The following is a 15,509-nucleotide window of genomic DNA, read 5'->3' on the forward strand; positions in this document are numbered from 1 at the left end:
ACATGCCCATTGTTACAAGATTCAGCGTGGGCACCCTGACTGCTCTGCGGCCCCATGCACAACAAACTGATGTGTTGTGGGGAGGCTGTAGCTCAGGAGGTAGAACAGGTCATCTGCTAATCAGAGAGATGGTGGTTCAACTCTTTGCTGCTCCAGTCTGCCAAATATTCTTGGGCAAGATGCTGAATCCAAAGTTCTGTTCTGTTCAGCTGAGTAAGAATGTGATAGAAAGAATTTAGGTGACTAAAAAATAGCGGTGTAAGTGTTGCTGTTATTGATGGAGCAGTTCATTGCAAATTATCCTGATTGTAAATTGTAAAGAAACATATCAGGACATGTGTCTGTGAACTGAATCTCAAGAGAAGAAACAATTGCTAGAATAAAATGATTAAATAAAGCAATTTTTTGTGATTTTTATACACATTTTGCAATTGTGCTCATTAAGAGTTGGCATTCCGTGTAATAAAGGTCAAAAGCATCAATTCAGCGCTATGATTGAAGTGAATTATTGAGACTGACATGATGACTTGCAGAAGGATTTGCAAACATGCTTACACATTGTAACTACATCATAACCACCCGCTATTACACCAGTGAACATCCAGGGTTTGGACACTGAAACGGTGGTGGAGTACAAATACCTGGGTGTTCACCTCAATAACAAACTGGACTGGTCCACGAACACAAATGCACTTTACAAGAAGGGTCTAAGTCGTCTCCACCTGCTACGGCGGCTGAGATCCTTCGGAGTGAACAGGACACCTCTAAGGGCATTTTACGACACTGGGGTGGCATCTGCTATCTTTTATGCTGTGGTCTGCTGGAGTAGTGGAATGGCAGAGAGGGACAGGGGGAAACTCAACAAACTGGTCAAGAGGGCCAGCTCTGTCCTGGACTGTCCGCTGAAGTCCATCGAGCAGGTTGGGGAGGAGAGGATGTTGTCTAAGCTAACATCCATCATGTGAGACTGTACAAGCACCGAGCAGCTCGTTCAGCAGTAGACTTTTACACCCACAGTGTAGGAAGGAGCGCTACCGCAGGTCATTCTTACCAGCAGCTGTCAGACTCTATAACACAGTTTAACATCCTTTGGTCATCTTACTCACCAGCTGTTTGTTCACTGTACATTTTATACATATCCCTGTACAATTTTTCTATACATATTTCTGTACATTGTTACCTGTATATACGAACTTCAGTTGCTTATGTATATAGGACCACTTTGTGTCTTCCTTTTATATTTTATATTCCCCTTGCTATAAGAGCTGTGTAACACCGAAATTTCACTTTCTATTCTATTCTATTCTATTCTAACTAGTTAAAGTCAGGGTGATATTTCTCTGGACCAAGGGAGTCTGAATAGAATGTCCCAGACTAGGGCTGTTCGATATAACGATATATATCGGATGACGATATAAAAACGTCTATCGTTTCATTTTACGCTGTGGTTTGTTTCGTGGTGTCGCAAAATAAACTATTTACTGCAATATTTTTTCATCGTTTTGATGGTCACTGTAGTGGCTAAATTAATTTCTTAAAGTTCTCTCTTTCTCTTATATTTAATATAACCACATTACGGACGGATAAGCGACTGTTTTTATGCGTTGTCGTTAGCAACAACAACGGTAAAACCATCCCGTGTCCGCTTGTTTATTTTCCACATAAACCTTACGCAATGAAGCTCAAGATCCTGTTGAGACTTTTCAAAATAAACTGAATTACGTGAAAGAGTATGCAGAGTGTTTATATAGGAGGGAACATATGTGGTATTTTAGCATCAGACACTTAGTTTTCAAATCAGACACCAGCTCACAACCTTAAACATGATTATTGTGCTAGCAATTGGGTGTGATCCAGTGATGGATTTATGATTAGCTAACAATGAGGAATGGCAAGGATTTTTTTCTTTTACTTTAGCAAGACAATAAAACAATGAAAAGACCTCAGGAGACATAAAACTGTTTTACCGGCAAAATATCAAAAGTAAAACCAATAATTTTGATGATTTTCTTTATCTGTGCAATATGGATTAACGTTACTGCTGAAGATCTGATCTCTGAAAAAACAACTGTTAATGGAGCTGGAAAAACAAACCCACATCTTGATCCTTAAAAAAGCATATTTATATATAGTAAAAGTAGAAGTAAGTAGAAGTAAAAGGCTTCAGCCTACTAATATTAGTTCATAAAATAATTCTCTGCGCCAAAAGTGATGAGTTAAGGTGCCCATGGAGGCAAGGGTGCCACCAGACATTTGGCCCCAGGGCAGACCCAAGTCAGGCTGGAGAGATTATATCTCTTGGCTGGCCTGGAAACACCTTGGTGTTCATATTCATATTAATATTCTTATTCTTCTATGACAAAAAGTACAAGTGTTTATTTAAGGAAATAAACAGAGCAGTAAGAGATGTTTTTTATTTTATTTTGCCACCAATTACATGTTTTTATTTGTAATTTATGTAGTGCTCCCTACTATGTGAATCCCTCACCTGAAGTCTTATGTTTATTAGTTTAGTTTAGATTCTAAACTATCAACCTCAACAATCAAATGATCCCCTTTAATAGCAAGCGCTGGGCAACGGTGGAAAGGAAAAACTCCCTTATAAAAAGGGAGAAACCTTTGACAGAACCAGGCTAAGAAAGGGGCAGCCATCTGTCATGACTGGTTGGGGGGTGAGAGGCAGAGGAAAAGAAAAATGAGTTTGTTTCTCTCTGGTCTTCTGGCCTCTTGTTGTCTTTCGGTGTGTTTTCACAGGTTTTGTTATTGCTCAAGCTCATATTGTTCATTTTCTGAAGTACGAGTTGAATATTCCTTGAAGAAGAACTTTTTTGGATGCTTTGTGTCACTGCTGCTTCTTCTGGCCTCTTGTTGTCTTTTGGTGTGTTTGGTGTGTTTTCAGAGGTTTCACTCAAGGTCATATCGTTCATTTTCTGAACTAGTAGTCAGATAGTCCTTGGCGAACAACTTTTTTGGCTGCTCTGTGGCACTGCTGCTTGTCCTGGCCTCTTGTTGTATTTTGGAGTGTTTACGAAGGTTTTGGTATCACTCGAGGTCGTAACGTCCATTTTCTCAACTAGGTGTTGAATAGTCCTTGGCGCATAACTTTTTTGGCTGCTCTGTGTCACTGGTGCTTGTCCTGGCCTCTTGTTGTATTTTGGAGTGTTTTCAAAGGTTTTGGTATCACTCGAGGTCGTAACGTCCATTTTCTCAACTAGGTGTTGAACAGTAACATTCTTTTTTTTTTTTTTAAATTCGGTGTTATCCGATTGTTCAGTCTGACGTCACTAGCCGTGTCTGGGTCTAAACTCCGCTGCAGGTCCATATATCAAACGATCACTATGGCATTACTGAGAGTTGAAAAACTGTCTAAAGTCTTTCATCTTTAATAAAATGATCAGCGTTCTGCTCTACCAGGTGTAACAATTGAGTTTAACATCCAGGCATCCATGAAAACGGAATTTATGACATTTAACGGAGTTAGAAGTTAGCAGGGAGTTAGCTCGCTAGCTTCTATCTAAATACAATATAGCATGTCCTGACTGCGGGGTTTTGGAAACAAATTCAAACGTACAGCTCTGTTATCACTTCCAACATAAATGAAGACAGAAAACGAAACAGCAGTGACGTTTGTAGGGTTACTGAAGTTTGGCTAGCTGGTATATAATGATGTGCTACGTGACCGCTAGCGACACAGCTATGTTAGCATAATATGAACAAGCTAACTTTTTTTCCACTTGATAAAAGTTAACGTGAGTGTTCTCGGTGGTCAGGAACAAATGTAATCGCATGGCAGGATGCTGTAAAAAGAACTTCAGCCAGGAGAACAACTGAGATAATCCATCCACAATACGAGGTTAGTCATTCATATACTGCTGCATGGGCTGGGCTGTAGTTACATCCTAAGGTTTTAAAAACTGAGCTTAAATAAATGATTAGCGGTAATAAAAGCCAGGGAGGTCAGCAGTGATCACTGACTGTTTTAGGAGCTTTTTGAGATCAAATAGAAGAAAATACATAACATTAAACATGTTAACAACACAAAAGCCATATTAAACGCAGACTACTTTAGACCCGGAAGTAGGATTCGTCACGTCATCACTGAACAACCGGATTGTGTGGGCTTCGGAGCGTGATGTCACGGGAGGGGGCGTGGCCGCCGGGACGCCATTTTAGCAGGCCAAACAAAGGGCTTAAGGACCGAATGCATCAGCAGTGGTTGGCCTTGCTGTGTTGTGAGTTGTAATGTTAGATCGCACGATCGGGGAGGGAATAAGCTTGAAAATTGGCTCTCTTTTTATTCTTTCCCAGCCTGAAAGCAACGTGAGGGAGCTTACGTATCGGATGTTACCAAAAGAAGGCATCTAGCCTGGATGTGCTGTGAGACGAGCTGATATCCAGTTCTCTACCATCCACAGATATCTGTTGTTGTGCTACAGACATTTTCATTCTGGTAAGTTCTAAATAAGTTCATATTAGGGCTGTTCGATATAAGGATATATATCGATATAACGATATAAAAACATCTATCGTTTCATTTTACACTATTGTTTGTTTCGTGCTGTCGCAAAATAAACTGTTTACGGCAATATTTTTTCATCGTTTTGATGGTCACTGTAGTGGTTACATTAATTTCTTAAAGTTCTCTCTTTCTCTTATATTTAATATAACCACACTTCGGTGGATAAGCGACTGTTTTTATGCGTTGTCGTTAGCAACAACGACTGTAAAACCATCCCGTGTCCGCTTGTTTATATTCCACATAAGCCTTTCACAATAAAGCTCAAGATCCTGTTGAGACTTTTCAAAATAAACTGAATTACGTGAAAGAGTATGCCGTGTTTATGGATGAGAAGCAAAAAAATGCCGCCAGGTGCTAAAAAATAAACCTTAGACTCAAACGTTAGAACAGGCTTTTCCCCGCAGCACGCCGTGTAATAAATACTCACAAAGAAAACTGCGGCCGTTACAACTTTTGTCTAAAAATGTATAGTTTCATGCATCGGTTAAAACACTGCTCCAAGTACACGACGCCCAGCTGGAAACACTTCAGGCAAGTCGAGCTGCCCGAGATTCACAGAATTTACAGAAAATGTTACATTTTGTGATTTATATTGTTATCGGGAAGATAGATGTCTTATATTGGGATATGAGATTTTGGTCATATCGCACAGCCCTATCCCAGACTAATACACAAGAACGGTCAAAGAAAAATGAAGATAATGTTTTGGAACGTCCAAATTAAAGGTGTGACCTTAATCAAAGAGAAGTGTTGAGAAATAACAGGAATGATGAATGGACTAGTTCTTATATAGTGCTCTACCTGTCTCATTCGCCCATTCTTTCTATGCTTAAGCCCTGTCTCTCTAAAGCTGACACATCAAAGAGCAACTTGGGGGTCTGAAGTACTTCCAGGGATTGAACCATCAACCGCTCAATTAATAGATGACCTGCTGCTACAGCTATCCCAGTTATACTTGAAAAAAGGAACAAGTATAATTATCTCTACTTGGAAATTCTATATTTACACAATTGCTGAGGGGTTTGTGAGCTTTTTCTTGCAACTGTAACTACTTTAGTGCAGCTTGTCTGTTTCTCGATGAACTCCACAATACTAGTAAGATGAATGCAATAAAAATCCTCAGGTACGAACACTAAGTTCCAGATGATGCTGCAGTCATCGAATAAAACACAGATGTAACCACATCGTTTCAATTATGACCATTCATTCATTTCTACCATCCTGCAGCAAAGCATTTCATAACAGTGCGAGCTAAAGGACAATTTGTGTTTTCATATAAAGATAAAGTCTTTCATTTGAAATATCAGCAACTGTATGTGGTCTTAGAGGGTTGGGGCAGCTTTTTACTTTTTTGAATGTTGTTTGTCTGATATGCCACGTGAGGCTGCATATTACATTTTTAGTAAGATTCAGTCATTAATCTACACACTTCAGATCTGTCCTTTTAATTGCTAAAATTTACATACATCTTAATATTGTCTACAATACTTTGCCTCACAGAGTTCAGGCTGTGCTGAAGAATAAAGGTGGTCATACAAAATACTGACTTCCAGAAATGTCTGTTTTTGCCTCATATAAAGTATTTCCATGTATATTTGAACATGTTTTGCTTCTCAAGCAGCTCAAGACTTTTGCACAGTACTGTGTAACAGATATAGTACTACAGAAAAGAGTAAGAAATGTACATTAAGTGCCACTTCTCTGAAGACACATCTGCAATAAAGACAGTGAGGCCAGCCACAAACACACCTCTGTCCATGCTTTTCATTTACAAACTTGACACAGCGCCTCTTTAGTAAATCCTGACAATAAATGTTCAACCCTAAACGTTGGTTTTACACTTTAGTAAATCTGGATTTCCATTTGAGGAACCAGAGTCTAAACAAAAAGATTCACATAGACTTGCCACACACGAAAGTGTGTACAGTGAGGTTGTGCTTTCCAAGAGTTCAGGAACTCTGATGATGCACTGAATCTACAGTGATTGGTCAAATATGCTAGATTTTTTTCTCCTGTCATTTTTAAATACCACATCTGCCAACACATTAAGTTTGTTCGTGTATGGTCTTAATGATGGAGAAAGATTTAATGATACTGGGACTGCAGGAAAAGTTCAGACATTCAGAGGAACCTTGTTGTGCTTTGGACTCTTCAGAGGGTAAATAAGCATTTGAAGGCACTTAAAGATCCTGCACTTCAGCTATTAAGTAATTTAAGTTCCTTAATTGTGTCCATACCAGCCAGGTAGATGGTCACGGGAGAGGTGCTGAAGAACCGGGGAGGTTTCCTGTAGAGCTCAAAGTCCTCCGAGTGTTGAGTCCAGGGCCATGTGTCGCGTGAAAGTGTGGGTTTCAGTGTGTTGGCATGTAGGATGTTCTCCCTCCACGGCTGGAAGCACACTGAATTATCAACTACAAAACACTATCATCACATAACTTTTGAAGATTGGGCAGATGTTTCAAAGAACTTACAAATGTTTTCTTACTGCCATTGGATAATAAATAATTGTGTGCTCACGACAACTCAAGCAACAGAAGGGCTAATATTATTAGTCATGTCATATTACATGCTATTCTATACCTAACCTAAACATACTGGCTCATGGTCATGGTCATCCTTGTCCCATGTGTATTCATAGTAATACCAATAAACCTAGTATTTCTCTTCTGTTGCACAGTACTTGCAAATGAACTTTACCTTTCTCAGCTCTTCCACACGAGCTTCATCTGGGTGGTTTGGGTGCACTTTGGACTTGCTCGTGCTAATATTCCAAAATGTAGATGTAGAAGAAGATCTAGCATTGGTTTTCCATGGAATGTCTCCCGGGTCCACTGTTGCACTGTTATACCGTTGACTGTAGGTAAACCTGCGCCCAGGCACCTGAGGCAGTCAGAAAAATTACTTAGCTTCATTATGTTCATTATGTATAGACTATTCTACAAGCTAGAATGACACCGTGTGTCAGAAAAGGTTGAAAAATACATTTAAAGATACATGAAGTCATTCTTGAGGTTATTTAATAGAAAAAAAAATGTTGTACTCATAAATATACATTGATTAGGTTTGTGTGTAATTACATTTATTCCATTAAAAATACACAGGCGCAGGTGGCGGTTGGATCCCCGCCATCTGGAATACAGCGGCCGAGGTGGATAGCACGATTCCGCCTAATCACATTTTATGTATACGGCTAATAATCAGCCACATGTGTAGCACACCTCATAAGTTATTTTTAAATGACTCTTTTAACGAGAGAGCAGTGGTGGAAGAAGAGAAAAACCCAATTTTAATGACAATATTTTATGTCTTTGTGATGTGATTGGAAAAGCTGGTCAAATCCATGAGATTGTACAGACAGAGGGCTTTCTTACAATGGCATTGTAAGAACACCTTACAATGGTACTTTCTTGGTACCATACTATACTCTGATATGTTAGAGACAGCATGCTACACACACCTTGGCCATCTCTTTGCAGAGCAGTTCCCTAGCTCGCTCATTTGAGTTGAAGGTCTGGATGCTGTAGTTGTGTGCTGCTCCTCCTGCAGCCATGTCTATCCTTAACACTGCAGCCTCTGGCTTCTGCAACTGCTCTCTCTGCTCTTGCACCTTTTTAATATTTTCCTGGAATATAATGATACACATGACTGGATCTGTTAATAAAACGCTTCAAGTAAGTGTATAGTACTATAGGATATCACAAACCTGAACAAAGTCTTTCAGCTGCTGGAGAGGCCTGTTCTGTTTCCATGTGATGTACTCTGTGTTATGTGTGCTGATGGGCCCATGTCTTTTCATCCTGATAGGCAGAGTGGGAATGCTCCCTTCAGTGTTTGCCCGAACCTTTTGCTCCCTCTTCTCAGCATATAAACCAAATACACTGCTCAAGCTGAGAATCATGTCAGCTGAGGGGAACAGGTTGTACTCCACCACCTCTTTAAGCTGCTTCACTTGACAAAGCTGGCTTAACCTAAGAAAAAGGATAAATTACAGAATTTATACATTTTATACCGAATTGTTTGTTTTATATTTGACATATTCATTTTGATCCAAGGGTCCTTTACTAGCCAACTAACCAAAGACTAGAGTCTTTTCAGATCAACTTGGTTAGCAAGAAGTGAATCTGACTCTGAAACTGAGCACACCACACAGTCACTGTATACATAAAATGTAAAACAAAACAACAAAACAATGCCAAATATCCAGTATAAGGTGGAAGCAGTCAGTCAATGTGAACCTCTCAATAAGACATATGCAAATTTTTGCTAGCTGTCAGCTCATTGTTCTGGTTTAACAGCTTGCACCTTTCTTTGCTCTTTTTCTGTTTACTCCCATTAACTCTGATTTTCAGGTGCAGCGGTTGTCTGTACTGGCAACCCTTTACTTTATTAAATGTAGGCTCCAGATTGTAGAACAAAACAGTTGGGGGCTACCTGATGAATAGAGAACAGCAGTTAACTTTAACTTAAGGGCTGGATATAAATAGAAGCTGGTGAAGACCAAATCATATTTAAAAAGGGACTGAGCTTTGGAGTTACACACACCAAGTAGCAATGTAGCAATATGTCTAATTCAGCTACCTTGACAAAGCCTGAAAGCAGGGTTGGGGGATCGTGCCTCTAACATAGATCTGAGACTTTTTCATGATGGTCTCTAGTGACTGACTCAGATGGATAGGACTCAGGCTCATGTCTAGTGAGTCATAGATGCGTCTGAAGAAAACCAGGTTTGAATTATATAGCACTGTCACCTGCTTCTCCTCACTCCCACGTAGCCTGCAAAACATCACACAAACTACAGCACCCTCAATGGAATCTCAACACTTTATCCAGCAGGCAGCACAGGTGAAAATTGTTAACACCGGCTGTTGGGACAAGACAGCACGGGTTGGCTTACTTCATAGGAATGGCTTCCCAGAGTCTCTTCACTGTTTTTTGTTTGAGCCCTTCAAGGACAAAGATGTGGGTCTTCTTATCTATCACATGAAACCCTGAAACAAAATCCAGATCCTTGGTCTCACTGTGCTCGAAATTCATTTGGTAATTTGACAGGGCTGTCTCTATGTTTTCCACTGAGCGTGAGCCCAGATGGAAAGCTGCCGCATTGATTTGCAGTATCTCCGACCTCAGCTTGGTCATCGCAGAGGAGTTGCTGTATCCAAAGAGGTAGACAATGCGGCCAAACGGACCCTTACAGGAGTCCTCATCACAGCTGTCATTCTGAACACTGAATGGGCAAGTTATCTCGACTTTGACTTTGAGTTGAGAATTGGCAGCGTAATAATGGCCTTGTGGCATTGGCTTCTCTGACATCTTCCTCTTGTGTGGGCTTCGCTCCCTGTCCAGTAGCAAAGGGCTGCATTTAACTGGCAAGCACACCTTTAGACTTTTCTTCCCCAGCAGTAGCTCAGAGAGGTTTAGTTTTGCAATACCATGAGGATTAATGGCTGAAGACTTCTGCTGTAATACCGATCCACCGAACTGGATGTCGTGCTCTGACGCAGTCCCAAGTGTCTGCGTTTTCAGCGCTTCCGATTTCTGGTCACGATCATGAACCTCTATCTCCAGCGGTGGACCGGATAGGAACTCGTACAGCTCTTTACGACTCATCAAACCAGTCAAGATTACATTCACATCTCTGAAGTAGATGTTGGTGTCCTGCTTGTGATAGTTTGTCCTGTGTTCATTTAAATTATGGAACTTATACTGGCAATAAACGGGCATACATTTCTCCTGAAAAAGAAATCCAGAAAATGACTCAGAGCTGAAAGTTGAAACCACTGCCCACTATCAGAAAGGGCAGACTGAGTAAGAAATGAATTGAACACATAGAAAGGTGTCAAAACTAAAACGATGTGTACATCCCACCTGTAGGATGTGAAAAGGCACTGACGATGAAGGCAGTGAAGTGGCTGACAAAATTGTGATAACAAGTGGATTGAGTTCAGCCTTCAGTTGGTCTGACATCAGTGGTTCATCCAGAGAAATGTTGAAGATTATCTCAAAAACCCCAGAAGAACAGACTGGGATGTTCTCAGTCAGTGAGTTCTCACCTGACAGTCAGAAAATACAAGCTTACATAAGAAAATAGGAACAGTGCTTTGTTTTCAGCTGACCAGCACCGGTCCAGGCTGTGCCCGTGATTATGAGATTGACTCACCTGCCAACAAACAAACAGGGCTGATTTCAAATGATGCAGTGCCACTATCCCTGATGGCATCGAGGTCATGATAATCACTCGTGGTTTTTTCAAAACCTGTTTTAAGTTTGAAAAAATGTATTCATTAAGAAGTATAAAAGTATGACACACTGATATACATAAAATATTCATTGTTGTAATGCACATACTTGTTTCTGGTCCCACATCTGGACTGAGATCAACACAAAAATTGCTTCTTTGTCTTTTAGATGTGTGTGTCTTATTTTCACACAGGCTCCTCAGCTTGTTCACCATTGTCTCAATGCAACCTGAGTAAAAATATAAGGTTCATAATTCCATAACACAATAGGAGGGTTTTTCCTGGCTCACACCGGGTTTCCGGGCTTTGGATGGTGACTAATCACAGAGACTGTGTTTCCTTACTTAACAGACGTCTCTGTAGTCCCCTGTAATTTCTGGCCATTTGATTCTTGAGTCAATTGAAGCCCTTGTAAATCAAACTGGTTAAAGCATTTCTATCCCTCTAAAGACAAGTGTGTCATATTTGATACACAAGTTTTTGTGTTTATAAATTGCCAATGGGTGTGAATGGTTGCCAGTCTCTTTGTGCTAGAGACAGCAAATCTGTCCAGGCTGTACCCTGCCTCTCGATCTATGATAGCTGAGGTAGGCTCCAGCCCCCTGCGACCCCAATAAGGATAAGCGGAAGAAAATGAATGGATAGAATTTTCTGGCGATTACTTCATGGTTCAGACAGAAAGCTGAAAACTCTTTTTATGCTGAATAGGTGTAATATTTTGATCATTTTTAAGAAAATTGGAAATGGATGCTCACCGCACTCTGTGTCATCCTCAGACAGCTCCTGTGACAGTCTGAAGGCTCTGACTCTTTCGTAGCGGGCTTGGCTGCACAGTTTATCCTTAGTGTTCCAAATCTGAAGCCTGATCTTATGAGGTAGAAGACTGATGAGCACATCCCTGTTGAGTCCAATATTAAACTTCTGGGCCCAGCCAACCCAAATCTGATCTCCCTCAAGCCACGTTCTTAGAATCTGTTCACATTTATTTTTGCATTAGACAAACTCAAAGTCGTATTCAACAGCAGCCTGAGCAGTCAACTATTTACCGTAACTCTACACCACGAGATACTTCCCTCCACTTATGATGTTCATGAATTGTTCATTAATGTCACACACACACATACACAAACAAAGAGGATCCTATTTACCTTGCACTCGTCTTCTCTGTATATTTTTGCTGCCGGCCCAAATACTAGTATGTCCACTTTAACCGTCTCAGTATCACCTGGCAACAATTTGTATTCAATATGATAGCAGCTCTGAGCTTTGTGGACCGACACATTCTTTGTTTTCATTGCTTTCTCAGAATCTTCAGGAGCACTGACTTCCCCTGCAAGAGGCCAAATGTGCAGGAATGAGATTTAGAATCAAAACACTATTACATTACAGCAGATATGTAGAGCCTGTCAAATTCAACCGTCTCACTCTGACCATCTAAACAGAGCTAATAATAATTGTTTATATGTTCTGTGGACCATCTTACCCTGTGGAACAGCTAGAGCTATGTAAACTGTCCATGTGACGTAGGAGGCACTGTCATCTGTTTGCACTTTAATATCCTCATATGAATCGGTGCTGGACAACAGTTCAGTCTCAAAGACGAGGACTTCTTCCTGTTCTTTCTCTGAAATGTTTTCGTCATCACAGGTTGGGTTACAAACACTCTTCTCTGACATGTTGCCTTTTGGGTCAGACTTTGCTGGAATAGTTTCCCTGGAAAACACTGAAAGAAAACAGCAAATGAAGCTACGCCAAAACCTTTTGGGATTTTCTTACCTGGATGATTGAGCATGCATCAAGACAAATGATGATACATTTTACGTGGAAATGTGTAATTGTGAGGAAGCAGCTTATCACAATCCTAGCCCAATCCCTTGCTTGACCGCTATGCTGAGTGGATCAGGCAGTTTTCTTATGCAGGGGGTTTGACACCAAGGTCTGGCTCCACTTGTCTCTTTGAAAGAAAGAGTTGCTGCAAATCCAAACTGTTCTGTGTAATCAAGTTTATCCTGTGATGTACAGTGTTGGTCAAGTTACTTGAAAAAAGTAATCAGTAACTAATTACTGATTACCTCCCCAAAAAAGTAATCCCGTTACTTTACTGATTACTTATTTTCAAAAGTAATTAATTACTTAGTTACTTTTTAAAAACACGATTTACAACCTGAATAGGTGATAAAGCAATAGATCTTTCAGCCCAATTCTACTTTTTCTACATAATCCATCATACAAAATGTAATCAAATGGAAAAGTCCCTTTTTAAAACTTGTTTCTCTGACTGGAAGAAATTTGTTTAATATTTAAACCTATTTTCTGCACATTCCAGCACATAAAATATTTTTTTTTTTGTGTTTACACTCACTCTTTCAAATAGATGCAAGTAAAACACAGCAGAAAATAAATAAAGTCAAAGACTAGCGGTCCTTTTGCTCTATTTTCACCTGTAAAGCAGGAGTAGGGTAGGCGGAGGTTTATCCTGGTGCAGGTGTGCCGCAGCGGTCAGTGGAAGAATCCGTGAGTTTCTCTGTGAATTTCCCATTACGTGGTAGCGCACTGTTTTTGTCACTTTTTATGGAATCAAACTCAAAGTAAGGTCAGTACTTCCACGCTTTAAACGCTGCATGCTCATACTCTCTCCTGCACTCGATATATTATCCATTGTTGATCTGCGCACAGCTGTTGTCACAAACGTCGCACTCGCTTACGTCACTGTCATGAGACATTCTCGCAAAAAAAAAATCACGGTTTTAGTAACGCAGTAACGCAGCGTTCCTACGGGAAAGTAACGGTAATCTAATTACCGTTTTTGCGATAGTAATCCCTTACTTTACTCGTTACTTGAAAAAAAGTAATCGGATTACAGTAACGCGTTACTGCCCATCTCTGGTGATGTAACATTTCTATCCTGATGAAAATGCCTCATCCACAGTGCACAGAGGCTCACTGAATGGTTTGATGAGGACAATATGATTCACAGATCTAAAGCAAGATGGAAGGTTTTAGATAGAGCTCTCCACTACCCTCATCAGACAACCAAATGAGAGAATATCCTTTGTTAGAATGGTTTTCAGCCTTCAAGTAGCACAGAGGAAAAGCAGAGAATCAATATACAGGCCTGATGTGTTCATGGAAAGATGGCCCAACACTTTAATGATACACTGTCCTTTGTGTATCATTGCGTATCATGAATTTGTCCTTTGACACATGTTTATGAAACAGGTATAAAACTAAAAATATTCTTACTTATTTATTCCCTGAAAAAAATGCCAAGCAAACAATCTAGAGCAAGATGCTTGACTACATCTTAATGACACTAATTTTAAGTAACAGAAACAAAAGCTAAGCAATACCTTGATCTCAATAACCTTTAATAAGCAGATTTGAAACACTAATACGAGTGTAACAATTTCCAAAGAAAATATGTTTTGGTTCGCACTGAAGTAGATGAATTAATGAATGAATGAAACTTTTTCTTACAAGCTTGATCCCTTGATTATGACATGGAACATGAACAAAAAAATAGACTCCTTAATTGTTACTGTTACGTACATATTTTCAGTTCACTAAATACCTAAATCATTTTTGAGAAAACTATTCACCTGACCAGTACACCCTGACACAGATATCAGTGTGGTATGTGCAGCTGGAATTGGGAGATGATATAACTGATGTTTTTCTTGCAGTTTGTGGTGTTGGTTTCAGAATTATCACAGCCCCACAAACAAATCAGAGATTACTGAGAGATATCCTTATTAAACAAAAGCACAGTAAGTAAGCAACTGAGTTGCATTGTCAAATGTCAAGATACACAAGGGATTAATTACTTATCTAATTGTTCTTGAAGGAAATCTAACTGGAGAGAGGTGGTGTGCCATCGCCCTGCCATGTGGCTGTTTCAGCAGGACAATGCCCGCCGCCCCCACCCCGCCTCTGCCAGAGTACCGTAGGTCTTTCTGGCTCAGGTTCGTACCCAGAAACAGCCAGCATTTAGTCCCAATTATTCATGAAAGGCAGCCGGCTCAAATTTGAGTACAAAAATTTGATTTCAGTTTTGCACGGCAATTTCCCCAAAATGTGTAACAGGCCTATAAATATTACAAATTAATTATTAGCATACTTTACCGCCTTCGCTCTGTCTCTTTCGTCTCAGATGAAGGTTAGCTTACAGCTTTCTGCAGCCTTTAGAGTCCATTAACTTCAGCGTCACTCACTGTAAACCCGTGACCATGACAAGAGTTTACATTATATCTCAGTTTATATAAATTACACAACGAAACGACATAAAAAGTTCAACCTACGTGATTTTCAGGAGTGCAACGCATGGTGACAACGCAGCGGTTGTCCATGGCAACGGCTGTAGTGAAGGACGTCAGGTGCACCCCTGCCCTCACGCGCCGTTCAGATAAGGAGGCAGCGTCTTTTCCCTCGCTTTCTTTCTTTCCTTTTTTTTGTTTCTTTCCCCAGTTTAATGACAAGTCCAAAATATCCTAGGTTCAAAGTTTTAGGGGGGCTCAGCGCCCAATAATAATATCATGCAGGCAGTGCCTTGTAATTGATATTTAGGGAATATGCTGTTTGCAATCGTAATCAACCCTTTTCACATTTACAAACCTCAATTCAACTGGATAAACATTAATGATACCTTCAAAAGCAACTGAGTTATTTGGATAACCGGTTGTGGTGTCTAAGAATATGTCTTGGTCTGAGTGAATAATCAGAGATTTCAATTTAATCCACCCGTTTTAGGGTGGAGC

The 15,509-nt window shown here is 40.1% G+C and overlaps 1 protein-coding gene across 3 annotated transcripts in view; it reads right to left on the bottom strand.

The window, feature by feature from the left end:
• cfap92 (cilia and flagella associated protein 92 (putative)) overlaps positions 1–15,133 on the bottom strand; it is a 19,237-nt gene extending 4,104 nt beyond the window's left edge. Inside the window, exons 1-14 of one of the 3 annotated variants that reach the window (XM_084927446.1) lie at positions 15,054–15,133; positions 14,873–14,965; positions 12,239–12,478; positions 11,904–12,085; positions 11,511–11,727; positions 10,865–10,984; positions 10,677–10,772; positions 10,385–10,569; positions 9,414–10,249; positions 9,098–9,292; positions 8,223–8,487; positions 7,977–8,141; positions 7,217–7,399; positions 6,757–6,907 (exon numbers count right to left, since the gene is read on the bottom strand). In XM_084927446.1, the coding sequence (XP_084783572.1) occupies positions 6,757–6,907; positions 7,217–7,399; positions 7,977–8,141; positions 8,223–8,487; positions 9,098–9,292; positions 9,414–10,249; positions 10,385–10,569; positions 10,677–10,772; positions 10,865–10,984; positions 11,511–11,727; positions 11,904–12,085; positions 12,239–12,478; position 14,873 (2,836 nt within the window). In that variant the 5' untranslated portion in view covers positions 14,874–14,965; positions 15,054–15,133. The other 2 variants (XM_084927444.1, XM_084927445.1) reach the window with 2 other exon arrangements.
• Positions 15,134–15,509: the final 376 nt, after the last annotated feature.

The sequence above is a fragment of the Perissodus microlepis genome, chromosome 5, assembly GCF_051167445.1.
Source record: "Perissodus microlepis isolate ML-2025 ecotype Zambia chromosome 5, ASM5116744v1, whole genome shotgun sequence".
In the NCBI taxonomy this organism is placed as follows: Eukaryota; Metazoa; Chordata; class Actinopteri; order Cichliformes; family Cichlidae; genus Perissodus; species Perissodus microlepis.